This window comes from Rhopalosiphum maidis, chromosome 2 (genome assembly GCF_003676215.2).
Source record: "Rhopalosiphum maidis isolate BTI-1 chromosome 2, ASM367621v3, whole genome shotgun sequence".
In the NCBI taxonomy this organism is placed as follows: Eukaryota; Metazoa; Arthropoda; class Insecta; order Hemiptera; family Aphididae; genus Rhopalosiphum; species Rhopalosiphum maidis.
Genome location: NC_040878.1, coordinates 64,259,365 through 64,280,515, shown reverse-complemented (window position 1 = coordinate 64,280,515; position 21,151 = coordinate 64,259,365). Strand labels below are relative to the sequence as shown.

At 30.0% G+C, this 21,151-nt stretch overlaps 2 protein-coding genes across 5 annotated transcripts in view; one reads left to right on the top strand and one right to left on the bottom strand.

The window, feature by feature from the left end:
• The window catches only part of LOC113554903 (protein sickie), a 77,979-nt gene that overhangs the window by 7,712 nt on the left and 49,116 nt on the right, over nt 1-21,151 (bottom strand). For all 4 annotated transcript variants that reach the window (XM_026958996.1, XM_026958997.1, XM_026958994.1 and 1 more), the window contains exons 17-25: nt 20,848-20,923; nt 20,601-20,779; nt 20,412-20,536; nt 20,154-20,332; nt 19,867-20,080; nt 19,651-19,804; nt 19,492-19,518; nt 19,028-19,278; nt 18,799-18,959 (exon numbers count right to left, since the gene is read on the bottom strand). In XM_026958996.1, the coding sequence (XP_026814797.1) occupies nt 18,799-18,959; nt 19,028-19,278; nt 19,492-19,518; nt 19,651-19,804; nt 19,867-20,080; nt 20,154-20,332; nt 20,412-20,536; nt 20,601-20,779; nt 20,848-20,923 (1,366 nt within the window). The remainder of the gene's footprint in view (nt 1-18,798; nt 18,960-19,027; nt 19,279-19,491; nt 19,519-19,650; nt 19,805-19,866; nt 20,081-20,153; nt 20,333-20,411; nt 20,537-20,600; nt 20,780-20,847; nt 20,924-21,151) is intronic.
• Nucleotides 15,047-18,347, top strand: LOC113554904 (nardilysin-like). Its single transcript, XM_026958998.1, is given in 3 exon segments — nt 15,047-15,821; nt 15,882-17,914; nt 17,917-18,347. Coding segments are annotated over 3 exon segments (2,970 nt in total). The 5' UTR covers nt 15,047-15,222; the 3' UTR covers nt 18,255-18,347.

Here is a 21,151-nt window from a genome sequence, read left to right as displayed (position 1 = left end):
AAAAAATAATAATAAACATTCCGTCGCACTGCAGGTGGAGTAATAGAAAAATATTTTTATTATTTACTGAAGTCGCTGTCGATCGTTCTGAATCCGAAACAAATCAGAACACCATCACACGTCACCACAATTATTGCATACACTTGTAACGGAAAACGGATAAAAATCTGTACGAATGGTTTTACAATATGCGTACACAGGAAATACCTACCAATAACATTACATGCGTATAAAGCAGTATAGATTTTTAACCGACAGAGAAGCATTTTCACAATAGTTAATGCAAATGTAATATAATACGATAGAAAAAAATAAAACAAAAACAGAATTTCGACATCCACGAGTCAAAGTAAATACATACACGACACACAACTGTTTTTGTTTTTAAACCACCCACTCGCCACATACTATAAGTACACAAACATCGCACATCGTACAGCGATACGTGGAAAAAAAAAGACTAGCCTAAACTCTCGCAAAAATAAAAACATCGTCACAGCAGTATTATGTGTACACAATACATACACATACCACTTCGTCGACTAAGGTATTCCCACACCAATCTTTGGGGTCCCTTTGTGTATCACTAAACTATATTTACCTAATGATAAAAATACTGTAAAAAAATCCTCTCCAATACTATAGATCACCCACATCCCCTACTATCTAATATTTCTTTTATGACTCTCTCTGATAACTCACTGTTACTCAAAATGAAATTGGCCACGCGACCTTCTAAACAAATAAAAATATATACATATAATATATAAATGTAATCAAACCCAATCGAGCTGACGCAGTGTTTCTGGACGACTAGCGACCCCTCCCATCATAGCATTAAGTTTAATATACAGAAATCTCGCAATAAGGAATTTAGTTATTGTTTCATTTTACAATAATTTTCATATTATTGTACATTTTCTTTGTTTATTATTGGTAAAAAATAATATTTTATTAATAAAGTTTTCTCAGAAATTGTTCACATATTCACGTCAAAGATCAATCACGAAAAATTAAGTACACTATAGTAGTAATCGCTATAAATATTGCTTTAATATAAATTCGTTCAAGTGTAGCGGTTTTTGTATGCAGTAATTTAACATGTAGTGTACGCTGAGTTGTCATCTATTCGCGTGTTAACATATTATGTGTAAGGAATATTGTTAGGAACTTAGAAAATGGACATTTTGTTCTTTAAGAAGAATCGAGAGTGAACTTCATTAAAAATACACTGCTGGTATAGTGGTATAACTCGAGCGGTGCTCTTTGATCCGGTGTATCGGTGGCCGCCGACCAATTAAAACGCGACATCCCTCGTATTCAGACATTTCATAGACTAACTGACCATTGCTTTCGACTTTTCATCACGTAACAACGACATATGGTATGTTGTACAGGTTAAACTGTTTAACTTGCGTCAACCTCACCGTTATAATTAACGGTTTCGTATAAACCATGTTGTTCTTGGAAAAAGCTGCTAGATAATATAACTATAGTCGTCACCCTTAGCAAAAAAAAAAAAAACGAAAGAAAGACGTTATAGCAAAAAACGTGAGTCCGACGATGCAGCTACCACCCTAAAATCTTCATCACATAGAACATATCGATGTGTGCAGATACAGCAATGTAATATCTTGTCGCGTTTATTTGAACCAAGTTCTCATCGTTTATCAGTTCTCGTTCGGATACATAATTTTACTTGCACAACAAATAATAACATATAATTGTTCATATCGACAGGAAAGAAAAACGGAAACTATATTATTTAAACTAAGATTAGCGACGGCACTAATAATGTCTAAAACGTCAATAACTCGAAGTAGATAATCGTGCTTGGAATTAATATATTATATACTTATTTTGTAGCGTCTTGTCGTACATACTGTCTACCGTATAATATAAACACGATACTATAACTACAAGTGTCAATAGTAAGTAATAATAATATTATGATGACAATATATAATAAATATATTATTAGCTATATATATGATTTTATATATAATACATGTGCAATGGTTGATTCAATTGAATATTACGATATTGCGTGATGTCTTCGTCCGACCGCGGAGTGAATCCTCTATTTTCAGCTGCCATGACTACCTTTTACTATTATTATTATTATTATTAATATTCATTACTCGTTCCCTTGAGGCCAATTTCCTGTATTAACTGTCTAAGGCACATGCCACACGCACGCCGCTGCTGTTACGGATTTTATGTATACATGCAAAAATATACATACATAGGTAATAGTAGTAAAATTTGTTATTATACAAATAAGGAAATATATTAACAAATTACGTAATCCTTATCACATAATATATGATCGATTAAAACGAATGAAAAGGGTAAATTAATTTATACGATGCGGCGCGATTTTCGTTTCAATACAGGGAGGTAAGAATCTACAACAAAAAATAAACGCAGGGACACGCGAGTGAAAACTAGTTGTTTCCACGTATAGGTACGTTTTCGTGTGTCCGATCCATTAATTTTCAGCTACTGCTTTCTAATTTTCCAACACTTTCTCCGGGTAACGGCGACACGGCGTCAATTTTCTCGCGATCAAAATCGTTATCATTAAATTATTATTTTCACCGACGTGGAACGTGCAGCGGACATGGATGCTTGCCGTCTCGGTAATATGCCGTATACATAATAAATATTATAATTTATAATATTATATAAGAAACGTTTAGTATAGTTGCAGTGACGCACAGTGTCATCGAAAAGCAAACGTCTAATGTAATAGAAAAAAAGTTGTAATTACAAATATAAAATAAAATTATATACACGTCAATGCGATCAATACGTAATAATAATAATAATAATAATAAAAATATACTACACACTATATTATAATGTATACAAAATACAAATACGATTTCAAAACGATATTTTATATAATGCTGTTTTTTATAATAAACATATAGGTAGTATAAACATACGAATCGCACAATAGTCCATATAATTTGACCGCTACTGCTACGACCACCACGATGATGTTTGTTGTTTATCATTATTATATTTCGTTCGTTTCTCTTATCGATCGTGTACGATATTGTATTATATATTTATATCTTTATAATGTATGATATGTATTGACTGTTAAATATAGCACGTAGAAGAGATGTGTATACTTAATTTGTTTAACGCGCGCTCGTAAAATAATTGTTTGACTTGTCTTTCAAAAAAAAAAAAAACTAAAATAAAAAAAGATTTCGTTTTACGATACCATTGTTGTTCTGAGATAGACCATTATTATTGTATGGCATTAATGACGTATAATATTATTATTGTATAGGTGTATAAACAAAATTTGATTTTATCGAAAACATAACACGCAGTACTTTACTTTATGTTTATATGTGTATACTGTAAACACATTTGAATTTAATTAAATTGCACTAGGAATCAAAAGACATTGTTTTTGTCGATAAGTTTGCGATGGAAATACAATAATTTAAAATTATAACATACACGACGAATATAAAAGAACACAATAGATAAAATAGCAGTGTATATATTAAAATAAAAAAAAAATAATAACCAGGAAATATATCAGAATAGCTAAATGAATAATAAATCATATCAAACTTGCTCAAAACAAGTTCAATAATAATAATAGCATATTTAATTCACGTCAAAGTCAACGGTAAATGTGATAAGTGATAAATATTAGAAGTAGTTCTATTATTATTGAATATAATTTGCTTGAATACGAACAATATAAATTAAAAACGATAAACAAAGAAATACTTAATATATATAAGATTGATGCTGAGCTTTTATTAGTCGATATTAATAATTAAAACATTTAATTGACTTTTTTATTGTTATTTTATTTATTATTACTCACGTGTCGCTTATACACTATATAAATTATAAATACAAGAATATAATAGCCACTGTTCCGATTTAGATAATTTTTTTAATTTTAACAACTAATAATACAATTTGATTAGAATTTCAGAAATTAATCTTGAAAACGTTATTAGCAATTGTTAATTTACTACTATAAAACACGTCATTTTAAATTTGAAGGCGACATAATAATATAATATATATATATAACTGATTAATTACAAACTATACGATAATATTATTAAATATTAATGTTATAGAACAGATCAAGTGTCAAAATTTAGTTATTGGCTTATTGCATATAGATGCATAATGTTTTAAAAAATAGATTATGGAGTACACGACAAAGTGATAGAATAATTTTTTATTTTATCTATATCATACGTTTTGTACAGTTAAACGAAATTATTATAATATTGAAGGTAAAATTAAATAATCAAGCAAATTGGTTGTTGTTACACACCATAGTCCAAGTAGGACTATTATAGTGATGTGATAAATTTGAAAATACAACATTAAAGATTTTTAAAAAACCAAAAACGTTCATTTGCGATATTTAAATCATTCAACTTCGTATAAATGTTAATTAATTTCTTAATTATTACAATAACCTATATATTATGTTACAATATATTATAGGTAATTAACATTTCGGGTAATGTATTATATGTGACTGGAGTAAATTAAATCATAATTAGAGTTATTCTCATATTTTTTTTAAAATTAATAATTATTTTAATTTTAGTTAATAATCAAGGAAAAATAATATACACGTTTCTTATGATTTTAATTATTTCCAATGTAACACTGAGACTTCGGTTACTAATAATAAATAATGTAAAATACAATTCCCTTTATTTGTATATAATTCTATAAACAAACGTAGGTAATTTTATTTATGTGGTACCTTTCAAGTTTATTCACATTCATGGCAAGTACTATTTCGAAATGCATGTACATACTAAGACCACTCCTATAATATACAGAGTGATTACTTTAACGAAAATGTATCATGTATCAGTTTCATACATTATAAACAGTTTATAAAATTAAAAATTAATCTAATAATAATAGTTGAGAAATATAATCCTCGGATTAGTTTGGCACAAAGTACCTCGTACCTATACTTACTGTTTAAAATCAAATTTAGTTACTATATTTAATATTTAAGTATAAAATAAAAAAAATTTGGAACGTCTGAAAATAATATGTTGATAAACTTTTAAAATCATGGACATGAGCTGTCACTGATTTAATACATGTTGTATCACGTTGTCGTGAGAAATAATACCTGAAAATATTATTATACTGATTGGGTCAATTCATCGGGAGAACTCGTAAATTTTGTTATACAATTTATCATAAACAATGCTGTAATTTTTAGTATGCTAAAATGGCTGAATTTAATGAAAATGTTTGTAAAAATATAAATAAGTACCTATATTTATATCATACATTATATATTATTTGTTTTTAGAAACGAAAAAATAGTTTCAGTTAATAATGATGAATTTTTAATTTTAATATAAGTATTATATTTCTGTCTGTACACCTACAATATTATAAAGTTCTTACGTTTAATACATTTTAAAACTACACGAATAAAAAAAAATTGTAACTGCATTTAGAACTATTTTGATAATGATCATTTAAAATGTAGTTACCTTATTATAGAAGCCGTCCGTAAATCGCAACAATAGGCAATAGTCGTGTGTATATTATAATACGCGTTCAGAAAATATAACTGATAATAGATAGATAACATAATGATCCAAGTCCTTTTTTATTATAACACATATGCCCGACCGTTATAAATTGTAATAAATAATAATATAGAGATTATACGCGAATGATAAATTATTATCGTATTTTCGTCGATGATCGATCTAAATATTGTTGTTCGCTCGTGTACAAATACCTGCACGTGCGAAGTATCTTTTCGGCAACTCGACAGCATCAATTTACTACATCACTCGGACATGTTTTTATAATCACAAATTCTTTTTTCCAATCGAAGCGAACACAAACAACATTCAACAATACTATAATAAAGCTGATTAGAATAACACAAATTAAAATCATTTAACATCCATCAGATTTGCACAATAACTGACCTACAAATTACAGCATGCAGTGGTCGAAGAGTTAATGAATTGATCGATGATAACACGACACACTTTAGTATAGATGTTCAATACAAACAACGATTAATTGTTCATTTTTTTTACGAAAAATAATAATAATAAATTAATGCTTTATAACGTGGGCATCAATAATGATGAAAAAAATTACCTTTGTTCGACTTAATGAAAATACATATTGTACGGACCAAAACAGACATGGGAGCATGTGTAAGAGTATATTTTATATTAAATTATGTTTAGTCGACAAATCGTACGCATATATTGATATGCAATATTATAAATATTTAATTAAAAAACGGTTCTTTCCGACGATTAAAACGACAACAATTTCGTAGCTTAGCCAATAGTTTACGTCATAATTCACAATACTAAATAATAATTATACATATTATGATGCAAGTATACATAAATCAAAAACATAAAATCGATTATCAACTCGATATATTATTGCGACGTTATCGCAGTCGGTATCCGTCTTTATTACGATTTTGATAGAATGCCAACCGATTTTCACACAATGTTACCTTAGACACGACATATCACATATACGATATGCCGATCGACCGACAATGACGGCGACCACGCGTAGTAGTAGTAGGACTGACAATTGACGGAATACAAAAACATAATAGCGAAATCATTGGCTTTGAAAAAAATAAGAAAAGCAATTTAAATCGTAGGTACAATAAACCCGTGAAAATAATAATAATAATAATGCACACCATTACATGAGTGCACGCCATACACACTCGTAACAATATTTTTTATCATTGTGTGCTGAAGGCACCTACCTATAAAATAAAAATTGGATTTTCACGCTTTTTACGTATTTGGTATTTATACTATTAACATATTTTGTTGCATCATTGATTAATTGTTACTAGTATGTAGTATTTAGATTTATAATCAATGGATGTACAAAGTGTGGTGGACGGATTTCCGGCAAAAAAAAAAGGATCGAAAATAACAGACGACAGGTGTCCCATCCATACCAGTTCTCGGACACCGGATTTGACCGCGGGGGGTTGGGTAAACTATTATTATGAATTGTATAGATACACCAGAATCCAGATCACTTCTGAAGATTTTGCCAAGACGACCACCGACCAAATCTCCGAAACGTGTCAGTGCATCAGATAAGGTGACAACAATTTAAAAACCATTAATGGTGTATGGTTGACCTTGTGGAACCACCATTTTAAAGGCGCTACCACCATTATGACATAAAATGGATTGTGCATCCCCATACTCTACTATATGATAGCAAGTGCCAACGTTATTTAAAAGAGATAGGCAGTCAACAAGGCATTAAATATTAGTCCATATGATGAGACCTATAATATGTATACCACAAAAAAATAAATAATAATACTTGTCTCCGGACCACTTTCCAAACATTTCATTTTTTATAAATACAGAATACAATTATAGTGGCTATCATCACCGCTAGGAAGGCGGGAAATTATATTTGAAAAATAAAAAATCAGGAAGCGCACCCCACGTATAAAATTACAAAAGAAAAAAAGAAAAAAAACGAATCAAGACTAATACTGAAAATTTGGTTTCTTTTGCGAGTTCTGCGGTCGAACGATATTTATCAATTTTGTATATTAAATTTCACCTTTTCGGTGTCGTCCGACGACGTGGATCCAAAGTCGGCACAACTCTTAGGCCGCCGACGGGTCGCTATTTCCCACCAGGGCACGTCGGACGGCAACGGGGGCAGCGCGGCGGCCGCCCCGGTGCACGATTTGGGCCTCAGGCCCGAGTACAGCTGCAGCTGTTCGCCACCGACGTGCTCGCTGACCGGTTCCAGGTGCAAGCCTACGGCCGCGGTGGCCGCGCGCCGCCGCTTGTGGCCGACGTAATGGTGCGGCCGGCGGACCGTGGCAAAACCGTCGTGCACCGCGGTGGACGCCGGATCCGCGGCCACGGCGGTGCGCCCGATCGTGTTGTTGTTGTGATGGTGGTTTCGATTCTGGTACATCATCGTTGTCCACACTCGGTCGCGATGATTACGACGTGACTGCTGATGGGCGGGCACTGATCACTGACTGACGTGTCGCTGCGACGCAGTAAGCACGTTCGCGCCGGCCGACCGGACTGGACTGAAGCGACGACCCGACGTGCGAGTGTGCGACTACGGCCGCGCGGCACGCGGCGCGAGCGCGCCTCGCCGTCAAACGACACGCGGCGACGATTGTCGACGACCGCATGAAAACCACCGAGCACCGACCCTACAGTGTTTTTGTTATTGTTGTCGTTGATTATTTCTACAATCTGGTGATCCGTTTTTCGTTTCGGTTAGGAGAAACAACCACAATTTCGAGGATAAAGCACGAAATACACACTGTACAGACGTATACTTCTTATCCCGCAGGAGCTCCGGAGTGTACGTAATGCAACTATGTAAGCAATATTTTTACTATGCGCGTCTGTGAGTAAGTTTAAGTTGTAGTCGCCAACCGAATGCACCACAATGAGATCGACCGATACTGGTACGAGAGACGTTTATAATAACATATTACATAATAATTGTCGACGTGTTGGAAAAAAAACGAAAACAAACCGTAATGAGCGTCTATTCGACATTTCGACGCGAGTACACGCGACAATATGTTTTAGTAATGACTACATTATTATTTTTATAATAATATACACACACGATAATAACATGTAAACCAATACGCCGTCGCCTCATCAATTGACGCGCGCGCGTGTGATGTTTTTGTGTGTATGCGGTGGAAGGGGTCGTTAACATATTAATATTGTCGAGCGAGAACTCCGGTTATGCGGTTGTTTAAAGGGACGGGCCGGATATCGTCATATCTAGACTAGAGGATAGAGCACATCCGTAAATTCGCGAACACGTCCATAGCATAGAAAAGAAGTAAAAATAAAGGCACTTCTAAAAATGCACCCGTATTCAAGTTAAATTATACTCAAACAATAATATTAATAATAATAATGACTCAAATGTTATTCGAAAAGCGTGAGTATTATTTACAAAGGAGAAATTAAAAAACTTCCAGGCTACTCCCCGGGTATTATACAGTATGACAGAACGATAATTAATAATAATTAATGAATTATTTTTTTGAACGCTTTCTGAACCCTACTATCGAGGAATATCGATATTATTGCATATATCGTTTACCCGAGGCAGATGGCCGTAGGCGTTTGGATTATTTTATTGTTAATATATTTTGCGTTATTGGTGTTGTAATTAAAACATTATGTAATCGTAATGACTATTTTAACATTCAAGTTATAATCTTGATGAAATCGACAACCGATAGTTTAGATAGTTATAACTTAATAAAATTATAGCCAAAGGTATTAGGTATGTCGTAGTATTTATTATACAAAAATTGTCTTAATATAGTTATGGAACTTAATATATAGATATAGTCATAAAGGTATAAATATTATGCATAAAAATATATATAACTATTGTTTAATTTTCCTATTTTTGTCACATCTTAATTTTCGTATAAATGGCGAAACTCGAAATTTCTAGATAATAACGATAAATTGACGCTCGGAAGAACCCGCGTCCCGCACCACAGGAAGCGGGTTCTTTTAACGTAATCACGTCGACACGATAGATCAGAAAATACGTATACATCCATTCAAATTATTAAAGTAAATGAATTCGCTTGAAATAGTTATCGTTTAAGTAATTCACTGTTTTATTTTTAAATGTAGTGATTTATACAGTATACTTGTATACATCGTACTCGACCAAATATTTGGTAAGTACATAAAATAATAAATATTAAGGAAGGAAATAAATATACAATAAAAAAAAAATGATAATTTTACAGACGTATCTCAACGTTGACGGATAGTAAAACAGCAGCGGTTATACTATTTTTTAAATATTATAATTTGATCGTCTTAATTAATTCTAAACTTGGTTAAACCATTGTTTAGTGAACAACTTCCTTAATAAAAAAAAAAAGACCGCCCATCCAATTATCTTAGGAATACCTGCATAACATATATTATAATATAGCATAAGTAGTAAGTAGAATCGATGTGTTAACAACCTCAAATCCGACAAATCTGAAAATGTTGTGTTTGACTCAAAGAGACTAAAAAATAAACGTAAGACAATAAGAAATTAGTAGTACCTTATACTATATAAATGTAATATTATGTCAGTCACGTTTTTTTTCAATAAGATTGAGTTTAGGACAGAAGTCGAATATTCCATCAACACCATATACTACCATATTATACAGGGGGGAAATAATAACTTCATTATACTATACGTCTATACATGCATGCATAAAACACGTTCATATTACATAAACACCTGGCTATATCTAGTGAGTTAATAAATAACTTTGAACCTTCACGGTCTGTCTATCATGAGCCAAAACAAGTCTAATTAGATAAAAATGCATTCGCATAATTATAAGGTTTATGTCTCCACAAGGGAAGGGAGAGAGCGAGATAATTTGAACATAAATCTATTTTTTTTTCGTATAGATATATAATATTATAATATTCTACAAGATCAAGAGTAAATAATATTATGGTTTTATATTCTAGCTATCTGAGCTATCTAAAAATCTAAGGTAATCTGCTTTTAGTTATATCATTGAAACATAGGGAGGCAAATAATCATCAAAATTAGATTGTAGTTAGGTTAATCAAACCTGTTTTTGTATAATATGCTATCTGCTTGAAAAAAAAAAATTATCATATTCAACATATTTTACGTGTTTTAATAAATAAATAATCAGGATTATTTAAATAAATTATTTTCGATAAACAATATTATTAATTAGGACCTACTTACTGAAAACCGTATAATTGTATTATAATCACAAAATCATATACCTACACATAGTGCCTATGTAGATATAGATACACGGATAATTATTATTCGTTTAATTCATTACACAACAATAATAATTAGTGTACTACTATAATTTGCATTTTGCGCATATAAATGTAAGATAAGTACCTATTATATATTTAAATACACGTAGCAGTACAGTGCGTAATTGAATCCGATCAGAAGCGGTCTACAACTATTACTGAGGATAAGTAATAAAATCATTAATTATACGTACAAAACAGTACGTATAAGACGCATGTACACGTTGCTTTTAAATTGTCTTTAATTATCGTTTCCATTCCCGTTATTAGGCGGTGTATAATAATATAATTTATATAATAAACAATATCTTACGTACGAGTCGTGTGTTCATAAAACGCATCGCCGGTTGAAATGCATACACACCGGCACGAGTGAACGGTAATTGCCCGTTTACTATTGTCTATTTAATACATAATATTACATAATGTACGTATAGTAATCGCGGTATCGGGGGACAGAGGCATTATAATATTTGCCATTTCTTTACTTTTGTATTCACACACGAGCGCGCAGTACAGTGTATTACGAAAATCCGACAAGATGATTGCATTGAAATTGAATATTATAAATAATACGCGAGATCTTCCCAATACATCCACTCTGTATAAAATAATATTATATTTAAAGGTCTCGAACTGGGAATCGTTTGACGATCGTATATTATTATCCAAGATCCGCAGTCGTATACTGCAGTGCAGAATTAGTACGAACTGTACGTAGACTGTTCATATTATGTGTATAGGAATTTTGCAACAATATAGACTCAAGTGTACAGACTACAGACATAGGTACTATATACTACAGCAAAAATAATAATAATAAACGGTCACCGATTTGGTTTTATTATTTCTTTTCCTCTCGCACAAACACGTCTTGTCTAGCGTACATATATAGCACCGATATTAGTGATGGAAAAAAATCATCATTGCTACGAAACATCATATTATATGGTGTACTACGCAGGCGCGATGACGAGTGGGCACGAGGGACGATGAAACTTTATAGTAAATTGGCTTTGATTGACGGACACCACCAGTTACCGACGTTACCGTTGCGACAATGGAGTATGGACAAATACGCAGTGCAGTTACAGTTATCTACGACGTGTAATAATGTACATTTTTTTCTCTTAGCGAACGTTTCGTAATATGGAACATCGGCGTCGTTTACGGCTCAAGTATACATAATGGCGTATTTCAAATAACATTTTTACGGTTTTCAATTTTTCGTAGTGGGATTTTAATTGGAATTTAATAGTAACAGCGGCCGCTAAAGCAGACTATTATTATGTACGGTCTAAATGAACCAGACAATATGATAGAATATGACAAAAATATCACAGTCCCTACTTCCTAAGTATAATGTATCGGCGTCGATTCAATAAATTGTGACATTATTTAGAGTCATTATACTATAATAGTCTTTAAAACAGTTATAAGTAATTATACGATGGCAGTTGATTATAATCATCGCATTACCTACCTCCCGTAATCCCGTCTAATGTCTGTGTATATTTCTATATACATAATATGATAACAATTTTGGACTACTTGTATCTCGGAAGACCTCACAATATTATGAAATATTAATTACGATCATGATCCGCTACTGCAGTAATAGTATTGTCTAAAAAATTCACGCTGTGTCCAAAATGGAACGCATTTTTAAGAATGGGCTACCCATAATAGGCATATTTGATTTCCAACTCTGACAAGGTAAAAATAACGGCGTAGAAACGGAAACCACACCCAACAACCGAGATGATATAGGTACCCTAATACAATTTTCCCCTTTTGGCTTTTGGAATATCGCGTGTGATCGAATATGTTTTGCTATATGGCTGTGACGCACACCATCATGCCCATTATTATAATACGCACTTTACCAAAAATGTCCTGCACCCTATCACAAATTCAAAAAAGATACCTGCCGAGGAAAAGGGATGAGAAAGTAAACATAATATAATAATATTATGTTTTCATATACGAACGATGTTTGCACGAACTCATGTATCAAATATTTTTAAATAAATTATCATCATCCATAATTAAACACTTTTTAGCCTAACCAAGTGGCTATACTATAAACTTTATTATTGAAGTGAATAGATCATAGTGAACTATTGTAAACAACACTACTATTGCGGTTTTGAATTTACAATAATATTAGATTACCAACTGGCAACTTCCTAAGTTATAGCGTATTAGTGTATTATATTTTATATATATATATTATATATACATATACATTATACATACCACATACAGTATAATATATAATATAGGATATTATAATGTATAAAGGGAGGGATATAAAAATAAAAAAGATACCTAAGTAATACCTACTACCGAAGTAGTGAGGTCTAATCAGACAGTTTTAAAATGATAAATCATAAATATATAAAATATTGAAAATACTAAAATTAAAGTATACTTTTTTTTTATAAATTAACTATGTGTATCGTATATGCAAAAAAAACTATCAATTAACATTAACAATGACCGCGTGACAAGTCTGTAAACAAAATTATTACAAATAAATGGATAATTTTGCCAGCGAATTGTTAATTTTTAAAAAAATATAAATACAATATGCACAATATGAATATTTGATTTTAACACGTGTGATTGGTAAAATATATGATCTCGTGAATTAAAATTGAGATGAGAAAAATTAAGTAGAAAATAATGTATAATATGTTGATGAGATATTATACAAAAATAGATTAAAATTACATTATAATTGAATGATTCGTTTACTGAAAATTGATATACAAAAAATTGAAAATTAAAATTAAATTATCTTTTAGCATAAAAAAAAGTAAAAATGTTATAAGAAACGACTAAAATAGGTAGGATTTATTTGATAGAGTATATGAAACTAAGACTGCAAATGTTTTCTAAAATATTAAAAAAAATATCCGTGGACTTAAATAAAAATTAGAAATAACAAAAAAGTGATAATAAAATGTCAACGATTGTAGGTATTTTAAAAACACATTTATGGGTTTTTGTTTGTAATACCCGTAAATTCATACTTTATAGGTACTTTCTAGAAATTATTAAAGCTCTGTATACCTCAACAGTAAGCATTTAATTATGCTTGAATATGTTCAAAATTATTGTTCTTCAGATCTTCAAAGGAAATAAATAATAATCTTATACCTTTACTCTATAGACTGTAGAGTAGACAGACTATTATATCGACAATAGGAATAACTATATACCTATATAATAATTATTATCAGGAATAATATCTGTCAGTATAAAGTACTAAAGTATAAAGTAGGCTAATGTACCGATGGAGGTCAAACACTAGTCGTTTGAAAGAATTTTTGAATGGACCAGCCAATCACACGAATCAAATTACAATTAATAAATATTTGCACACATTATATAAGTAAACAAAATGTTTTAGGTTTTGATTTGAAAACAATTTTAAATTACCTATTGTGGAAAACTAGGATAAAATAACAATTAAATATAATTAAACAAATATAAAATATAAATTTAATATTTCATAATATGGGCAATATATGTAGGGTACAATAACTGTATTTGCATACGAAGATGTCCAATCACCTAGGAGGCGTCTATCGATGGTTAAATTAAATCACGACACAGTAAATAATTACATACCTACTTTTAACTAATATAAAATAGACAATAGAAATATAATGCAAATTAATTAAATTTTCTTAAAATAAAACATTAGTATAATACTATCGTAGTGTTTATTTATTCTTAATCTTCGATCGTAATTATAAATTATCACTGAATTATAATAAAATGTACTATTTATTATTAAATAATAGTATTATGTATGTACTACTCATTTTTTATTCATGATTAATAAATCTAAATAGTGGATACTGGATAGGTAAGAAGAAATTAGAAAACCATGAAGATTATTATTATTATTATTATTATCATTAATCTTCATGTAAAAAACATAAAATTTCGATATTAGTGATAATAATATTATTATTGTTTTTATTGTAGATTAAAGTAATAATATTATTTATAAATGTTGGTACCACTGTAATGGTCTACGGAAGGCGCAGCGCAAATCGAATTATTGATTTCTTATCAGATTTTTTATTTTTATGGTTTTAAAAACTTGAGATTAACTAATTTTAATTTAACAAAATCACATATTGTTTTTTAAGTTTTAGACTAATGTTTTAATAAATATTTTGATTTTAAATAACTACTCAAGTGAAGGTTTTGTTAATATCTCATATTTTTTTTTTTTTAATTTCAACTTGTATCTAGTCAATTAAAATATATTTTATATATTCTACAATATAACATACATATGGCTAATATAGAGAAGATTATATGCAAAGGTTTAAGTAATAAGAAAGATTATTTATTGCATAAATTAAAAAATGGTATGAAATGTTTGTTAATAAGTCAGCCAGATAATGGATGTACAACTACTACAAATATTAAGCCTGAGATCAATAGATTGTCTGTTACCAGCACAGATGAAAATGATCATTCATCAACTGACGAGTCCTATTCAAGTGATGAGGAAGAAACACAAAAAGAAAGTGACTCATTTGCAATGTCTCTATGTGTTCATAATGGTAGTTTTAGTGATCCTGTTGAGGCACAAGGACTAGCACATTTATTGGAACACATGGTTTCAATGGGGAGTAAACGTTATCCAGCAGATAATCATTTTGATCGGTTTTTGTATCGAAAAGCTGGCTATTCTAATGCTGAAACTGGATGTGAATACACAAATTATCATTTTGAAGTGCCCATGGAATATTCTCAAGAAGCATCAGATATATTCGCTAGTATGTTTCAAGCACCTAAATTAGCAAAAGAATCAATAGATAAAGAAAAGCAAGTTGTAGATTCAGAATTTCAAATGGCTATTTCCGATGATGATAGTCGTATACAGAGGTTTGTACAACAATAATAAATAATTTATACACAATTCATAATTTTAAAATTTTGAATTAGATTGATATCAATATGTGCTGATAAAGAAAATCCTGCTGGACAATTTTTCTGGGGAAATTTGGATAGTCTAAATCATGAAAATTTGAACGAAATGGTAGTAGACTTTTGGAAAAATCATTATTCGGCCAGCCGTATGACTCTAGCGGTTCAAAGTAAACAACCAACACATGAAATGGTTGAATGGATTGATAATTTATTTAGTGAAGTACCAACAGATAATCAACCACCACCAGTATTTAAAATTAGTCAAGATCCATTTTGTCCAGAACTTTTTCACAAAATGTTCAAAATTGTATCAGTAAGTTCTACTAAAAGCATAATATTTACTTGGTATTTACCACCAATTATTGAGCTTTACAAAATTAAACCTTTAGAATACATTGCTTGGATAGTAGGTCACGAGGGTAAAGGGACACTGATTAATTATTTGAGGAAGTTAAACTATGCGATGGAACTTGAGGCTGGAGTTGAAGACGACTTTTATAGTAATAGTATTTATAGTTTATTTTCCATAACAATTGAACTGACTGATTTAGGCTTACAAAATGTTAATGAAATAATTGAGTTAACTTTTAGTTATTTGAAATTAATCAAAGAAAAAGGAATATCTGAAGATATTTTTAATCAAATTCAAATTTTAGCAGAAAATGACTTTAATTTTGCTGAAAATAAAACAGCCATTAATCATGTAAAAGAACTTTCTCAAAATATGTTGTGGTACGATGAAGAAGATTATATAAGTGGTCCAGCATTACTTTATGAATATTCACCAGAAACAATTGCAAAGTTTTTAAGCTTACTAACAGTAGAGCGTGTAGCCATATTTATATTAGCTAAGGAATTTGATAACTCTGATGTATTTATTAAGGACCCAATTTTTGGAACAAAATATTTAGCTGAAAGTTTAACAAAGGAATTAGAAAACAAACTGTCAAAAATTACACCTCATCCATTTTTTAAAATTCATAGTGATAACCAATATTTAACCAAAAACTTTTCAATTTTATCCCAAAGTACAGACACAAAATATCCTGAAAAAGTATTTGAAAACGATCATATTGAATTGTGGTACAAACAAGATAACCAATTTAAACTACCTAAAAGTTATATCATGTTTTATTTTATTACTCATCTACCTTCAAAATCACTTGATAACTATATGTGTATGGATTTGTTTTTTGATTCTGTTGTATTTTTGTTAAATGAAGAAACATATCCTGCAATAATGGCACAACTAAATTACAGTATAAGAGTATTTATAACTGGATTTGAATTAGCATTTAATGGTTTTAATGAGAAATTACCATTACTTATAGACATAGTAATAAATTGTTTGAATAACTATGCAAGCTTGATGACTGAGGAAATATTTACCATGATAAAGTCCAAAGCTATTAATAGACTTAAAAATAATCAGTATGATTTGGACTATGTTCCATCTGATTTAAAAAATAGTTTAATTCAAGATCCTGATTGGTATTTAGATAAACGACTTAAATATTTGGAAACCTTGGAGTACAAACAAATTCTTACATTTTATGAACAACTTAACACTTTATATTGCAGAGCATTAATACAAGGAAATATAAATCAGACCCAAGCTATTGAAGTTTCAAAAAAAGTTGTAAGTATGTTAAATTACCAGCCATTAGCAAAAGAATGTTTTCCAACTGTGTTAATTAAACGTCTCAATCAAGGTGATTTCAGAATAAAAATGGCAAACTATAATCCAAAAGATAATAACTCGATGGCTTATAAATATTATCAATTTGATAAAAATGATATAAATGATTCTGTAAAATATCATGTACTACAGTCAATGATGGAAGAATCAGCATTTGATGAATTACGAACAAAACAATGTCTCGGCTATGATGTACAACTAAATGTAACTGCTACTTACCATCATTATGGATTTTATTTTAAAGTGGCACATCAAAAGAATAAATTTGAAACAAAATATGTATTTGATAGAATGGACGACTTTTTAAAACAGTTTTGGGAAAACTTTAATGATCCGGATGAAGTTGATAAAGTAAAGATGCATTAATTGCATTAAAAGCATCGCCTGATGATTGTTTAGGACAAGAATTTAGCAGAAATATAAATGAAATTCTGGAAGGACGTTTCAAATTTAATAGATTGGAATTAGAAATTGAAGCACTAAATAATATGACATATGACGATGTCAAAAATCTAAAACAAGGGTTTTTAAATGGTCGGGCATTCAGTGTTGAAATTATCGGCAATTGTAATGAAGAAAATTCGAGTGATGAAAGTCCGCCTATTAAAAAAATGTGCCTAGAAGAAAATGAAAATTTTATATATATTGAAAATGTTGAACAATTTAAAAGCACCTTAAAACCCTTTTAACAGAATTATTAATATAAATACATATTTGTTGTGTTTCTGTGAAATATTACTAATACAAATATATATTTCTATATTTTATTTATACCTATATATTAGTTTTTTTTTTAACTAACAAACCTAATTTAACTGAAAACCATGCTAGTTTTAGTTAGGCTAGGTTAAAGTCAGATCAATTACAAATGCCATATGAAGTAAATAGGGTGATATGTAACAGTTGAAAATGGTGTACGAAAATACGAGTAGTTTTAATTCTAATTACGATGATATTTCCTTCAAAATATTTTCAAAGAAATATTGGATTGCATTTTGTGTTAAATATTATACATTCATCTATACAATTCTGTAATTAAAATATAAATATATGTAATTTAGCATATTAACATAAACAATGATTATGGTTGAATTCATATTGATTCAATTCATATTTTCAGTTGTTTTAGTATTAATACATTATTTATATGATAAAATATATACCATACAACGTGGTATAAAATATTAAAAACAATACTGAAAACTACATATAAAAATTTAACTTATTACTTACATTTGTTGATAATTGACTCGTCAATGTATGAACTTTATCTTGTGCTTCACTCAAATCTCTTCTCAAACGTCTGACTTCTTGTGCATGTTTTTCATCTGCGCCCATTCCACTATACAAAGATGATGATCCCGTTGATATCAAACTTAAAGCTGATCCATGAGCTAATAATAAATACAATTTAATAGATTTATTTATATACACATATAAATATATATAAATATTTACGTACCGTCATCATCTTTTGTATTAATTTTACTCATTATAGAAGCAGCATATGGAGATGAAATTATTGTTCTATGGTTTGGTTGAGGGGATTGATAATTATAACGGCTTATTGGTGTTGGGCTAGTTGGTTGTGAAGCATGGGGGTAAGTTCTATGGTCAGACCGATTAGAAGATGCATAAGGTATACTGTAATATGAATCTGGATCATCTGAACGTTGCAACATAGATGGATATAGTTTTTCTGATTTTGTTGATCTAAAAGAATAATTTAAACAATGAATAGTATATAAATAAATAAAATACATAATTTATAATTTATACTTCATAAATTATTGTGTGATTATTGCTTATAAAAATTAGTGATTGTAAAAAGCTAAAATTATATTCCTGGGAAGTGAAAAACTGAAAAGCAACAACCGTGTAAAAATATTCAATATTGAAAGTACAAATTTTTGGCTATTTGCCTACCTTGGAAATGTCCGATCTCTTAGGTAGCTGCAAATAAATTACAGCATTAAATTTCCCCAAAGTTATTTATTTAGCCATAGGTAATGTATAAAAAATTATTATTAATAAATAATTATTTCTTTTAACATACTATATCAGAAAACAATTGTAACTACAAACCTGATGCTATTGCTTCTTGATATTCTATTTGCCTGACTAGGTGATGGACTAGTATTTGGAGATGCAGAAGTCATTAATCGTGAATGAGTTAAACTTGCTCTATGGTGTAATTGTGCAGGAAGTGATTCAATGCTCTCAGCTTCAATCATACCTCCTAAATCAATGAAATTGTGAAATTATTTTACATTCTCCATTAAATAATATAAATTGTGGTACCTATAGCACCAGTCCTAGAAGGCAGAGAAGCTGTATAATGAGGTGGAACAGGACTGTGTCTTGTCCATGTTCCATATGGACTGCCAATTTTAGCTTCTTGTTCAGACTGATTTGCCATAAGTCTTTCCCTGACACTTTGTGACAGTTGAGTAGCACTCGGACCACTTACAGAATATGTCTTCATATCAGTTTGGGTACCGCCAGAAACTTTCACCTTAAATTAAAGTTATATTTTACTAAACATATAATTTAATTTAAATACATTCATAAATGTTATTTTAAATTACTTTAGTTCTAGGAACGGCTGAAACTTGAGCTGTTCTTGGGTCTCCTTTACCATTAGAACTGGATGTGGATCTTTTAACATAACCAAAGCTTTGAGGAACACTACCTCTAGCTTTAGTTTTGTCACTTCTAGACTTTCTTTCCATATAGTCCATGTTATGTAAGTCTTCGCGAGATCCATCTTAATAATATATTTAATATATATTTATTTATTTTTTGTATATTTATATATTTTAATAGCATTAAAAAATCTTTATTACCATTTGATCGTTTTTTATCAGTTCGTCTTGGACTTTGTTTATCCCGTACTCTTTCAAAATCATTTGATCTAATTTGTTCTGCATTTTTACCAGCTTCAATGTACTTCTTCCATTGTGAAGATTGTCTAATATGAAATATTAGGTAATAATAATACAATATTATAGAAAATAAACACATTTTAATTATACCTTAAACTTGAATTATTTAACTCAGTTTGTTGTCCACTGTCTGACTTTTTGACATGATTACGTGTTACCACTTTATAAACCGGGGCCACGGGTGTAGGTTCTGGAGGGCTAGTTGGAGGACTAACATCAGGGCCAAGACTTGATGAGCCCCCGTCTGGGCCCACATTGAATCGGTTCAGCTAAAAACAAAAAAAAAAAATACAATTATATGATATTTTATTTATTTTGTTTTATTTTAACTTTATACCTTGATTTGTTGTTTAGTTGCCAATTGATTATTTTGATCATTTACATTTGAATCAAGTCCATCAGTTGAAACAGTTCTATCATAAAAAATAAAAATAATAATAATATAATGATACATATTAAATATGTAATTGATTTGATTTAATAATCCTAACAAAAGAGTATTTATTAAAAATCAATTTAAATTTTTTTTATTAATTTCCATAGCCTATTATAAAACTTTATATTATTTAATTTAAAATTTAAGTATAAAAACACTAGATAAGAAAATATTATTTTTAATAATTTATTTTAAATGGTAGCAA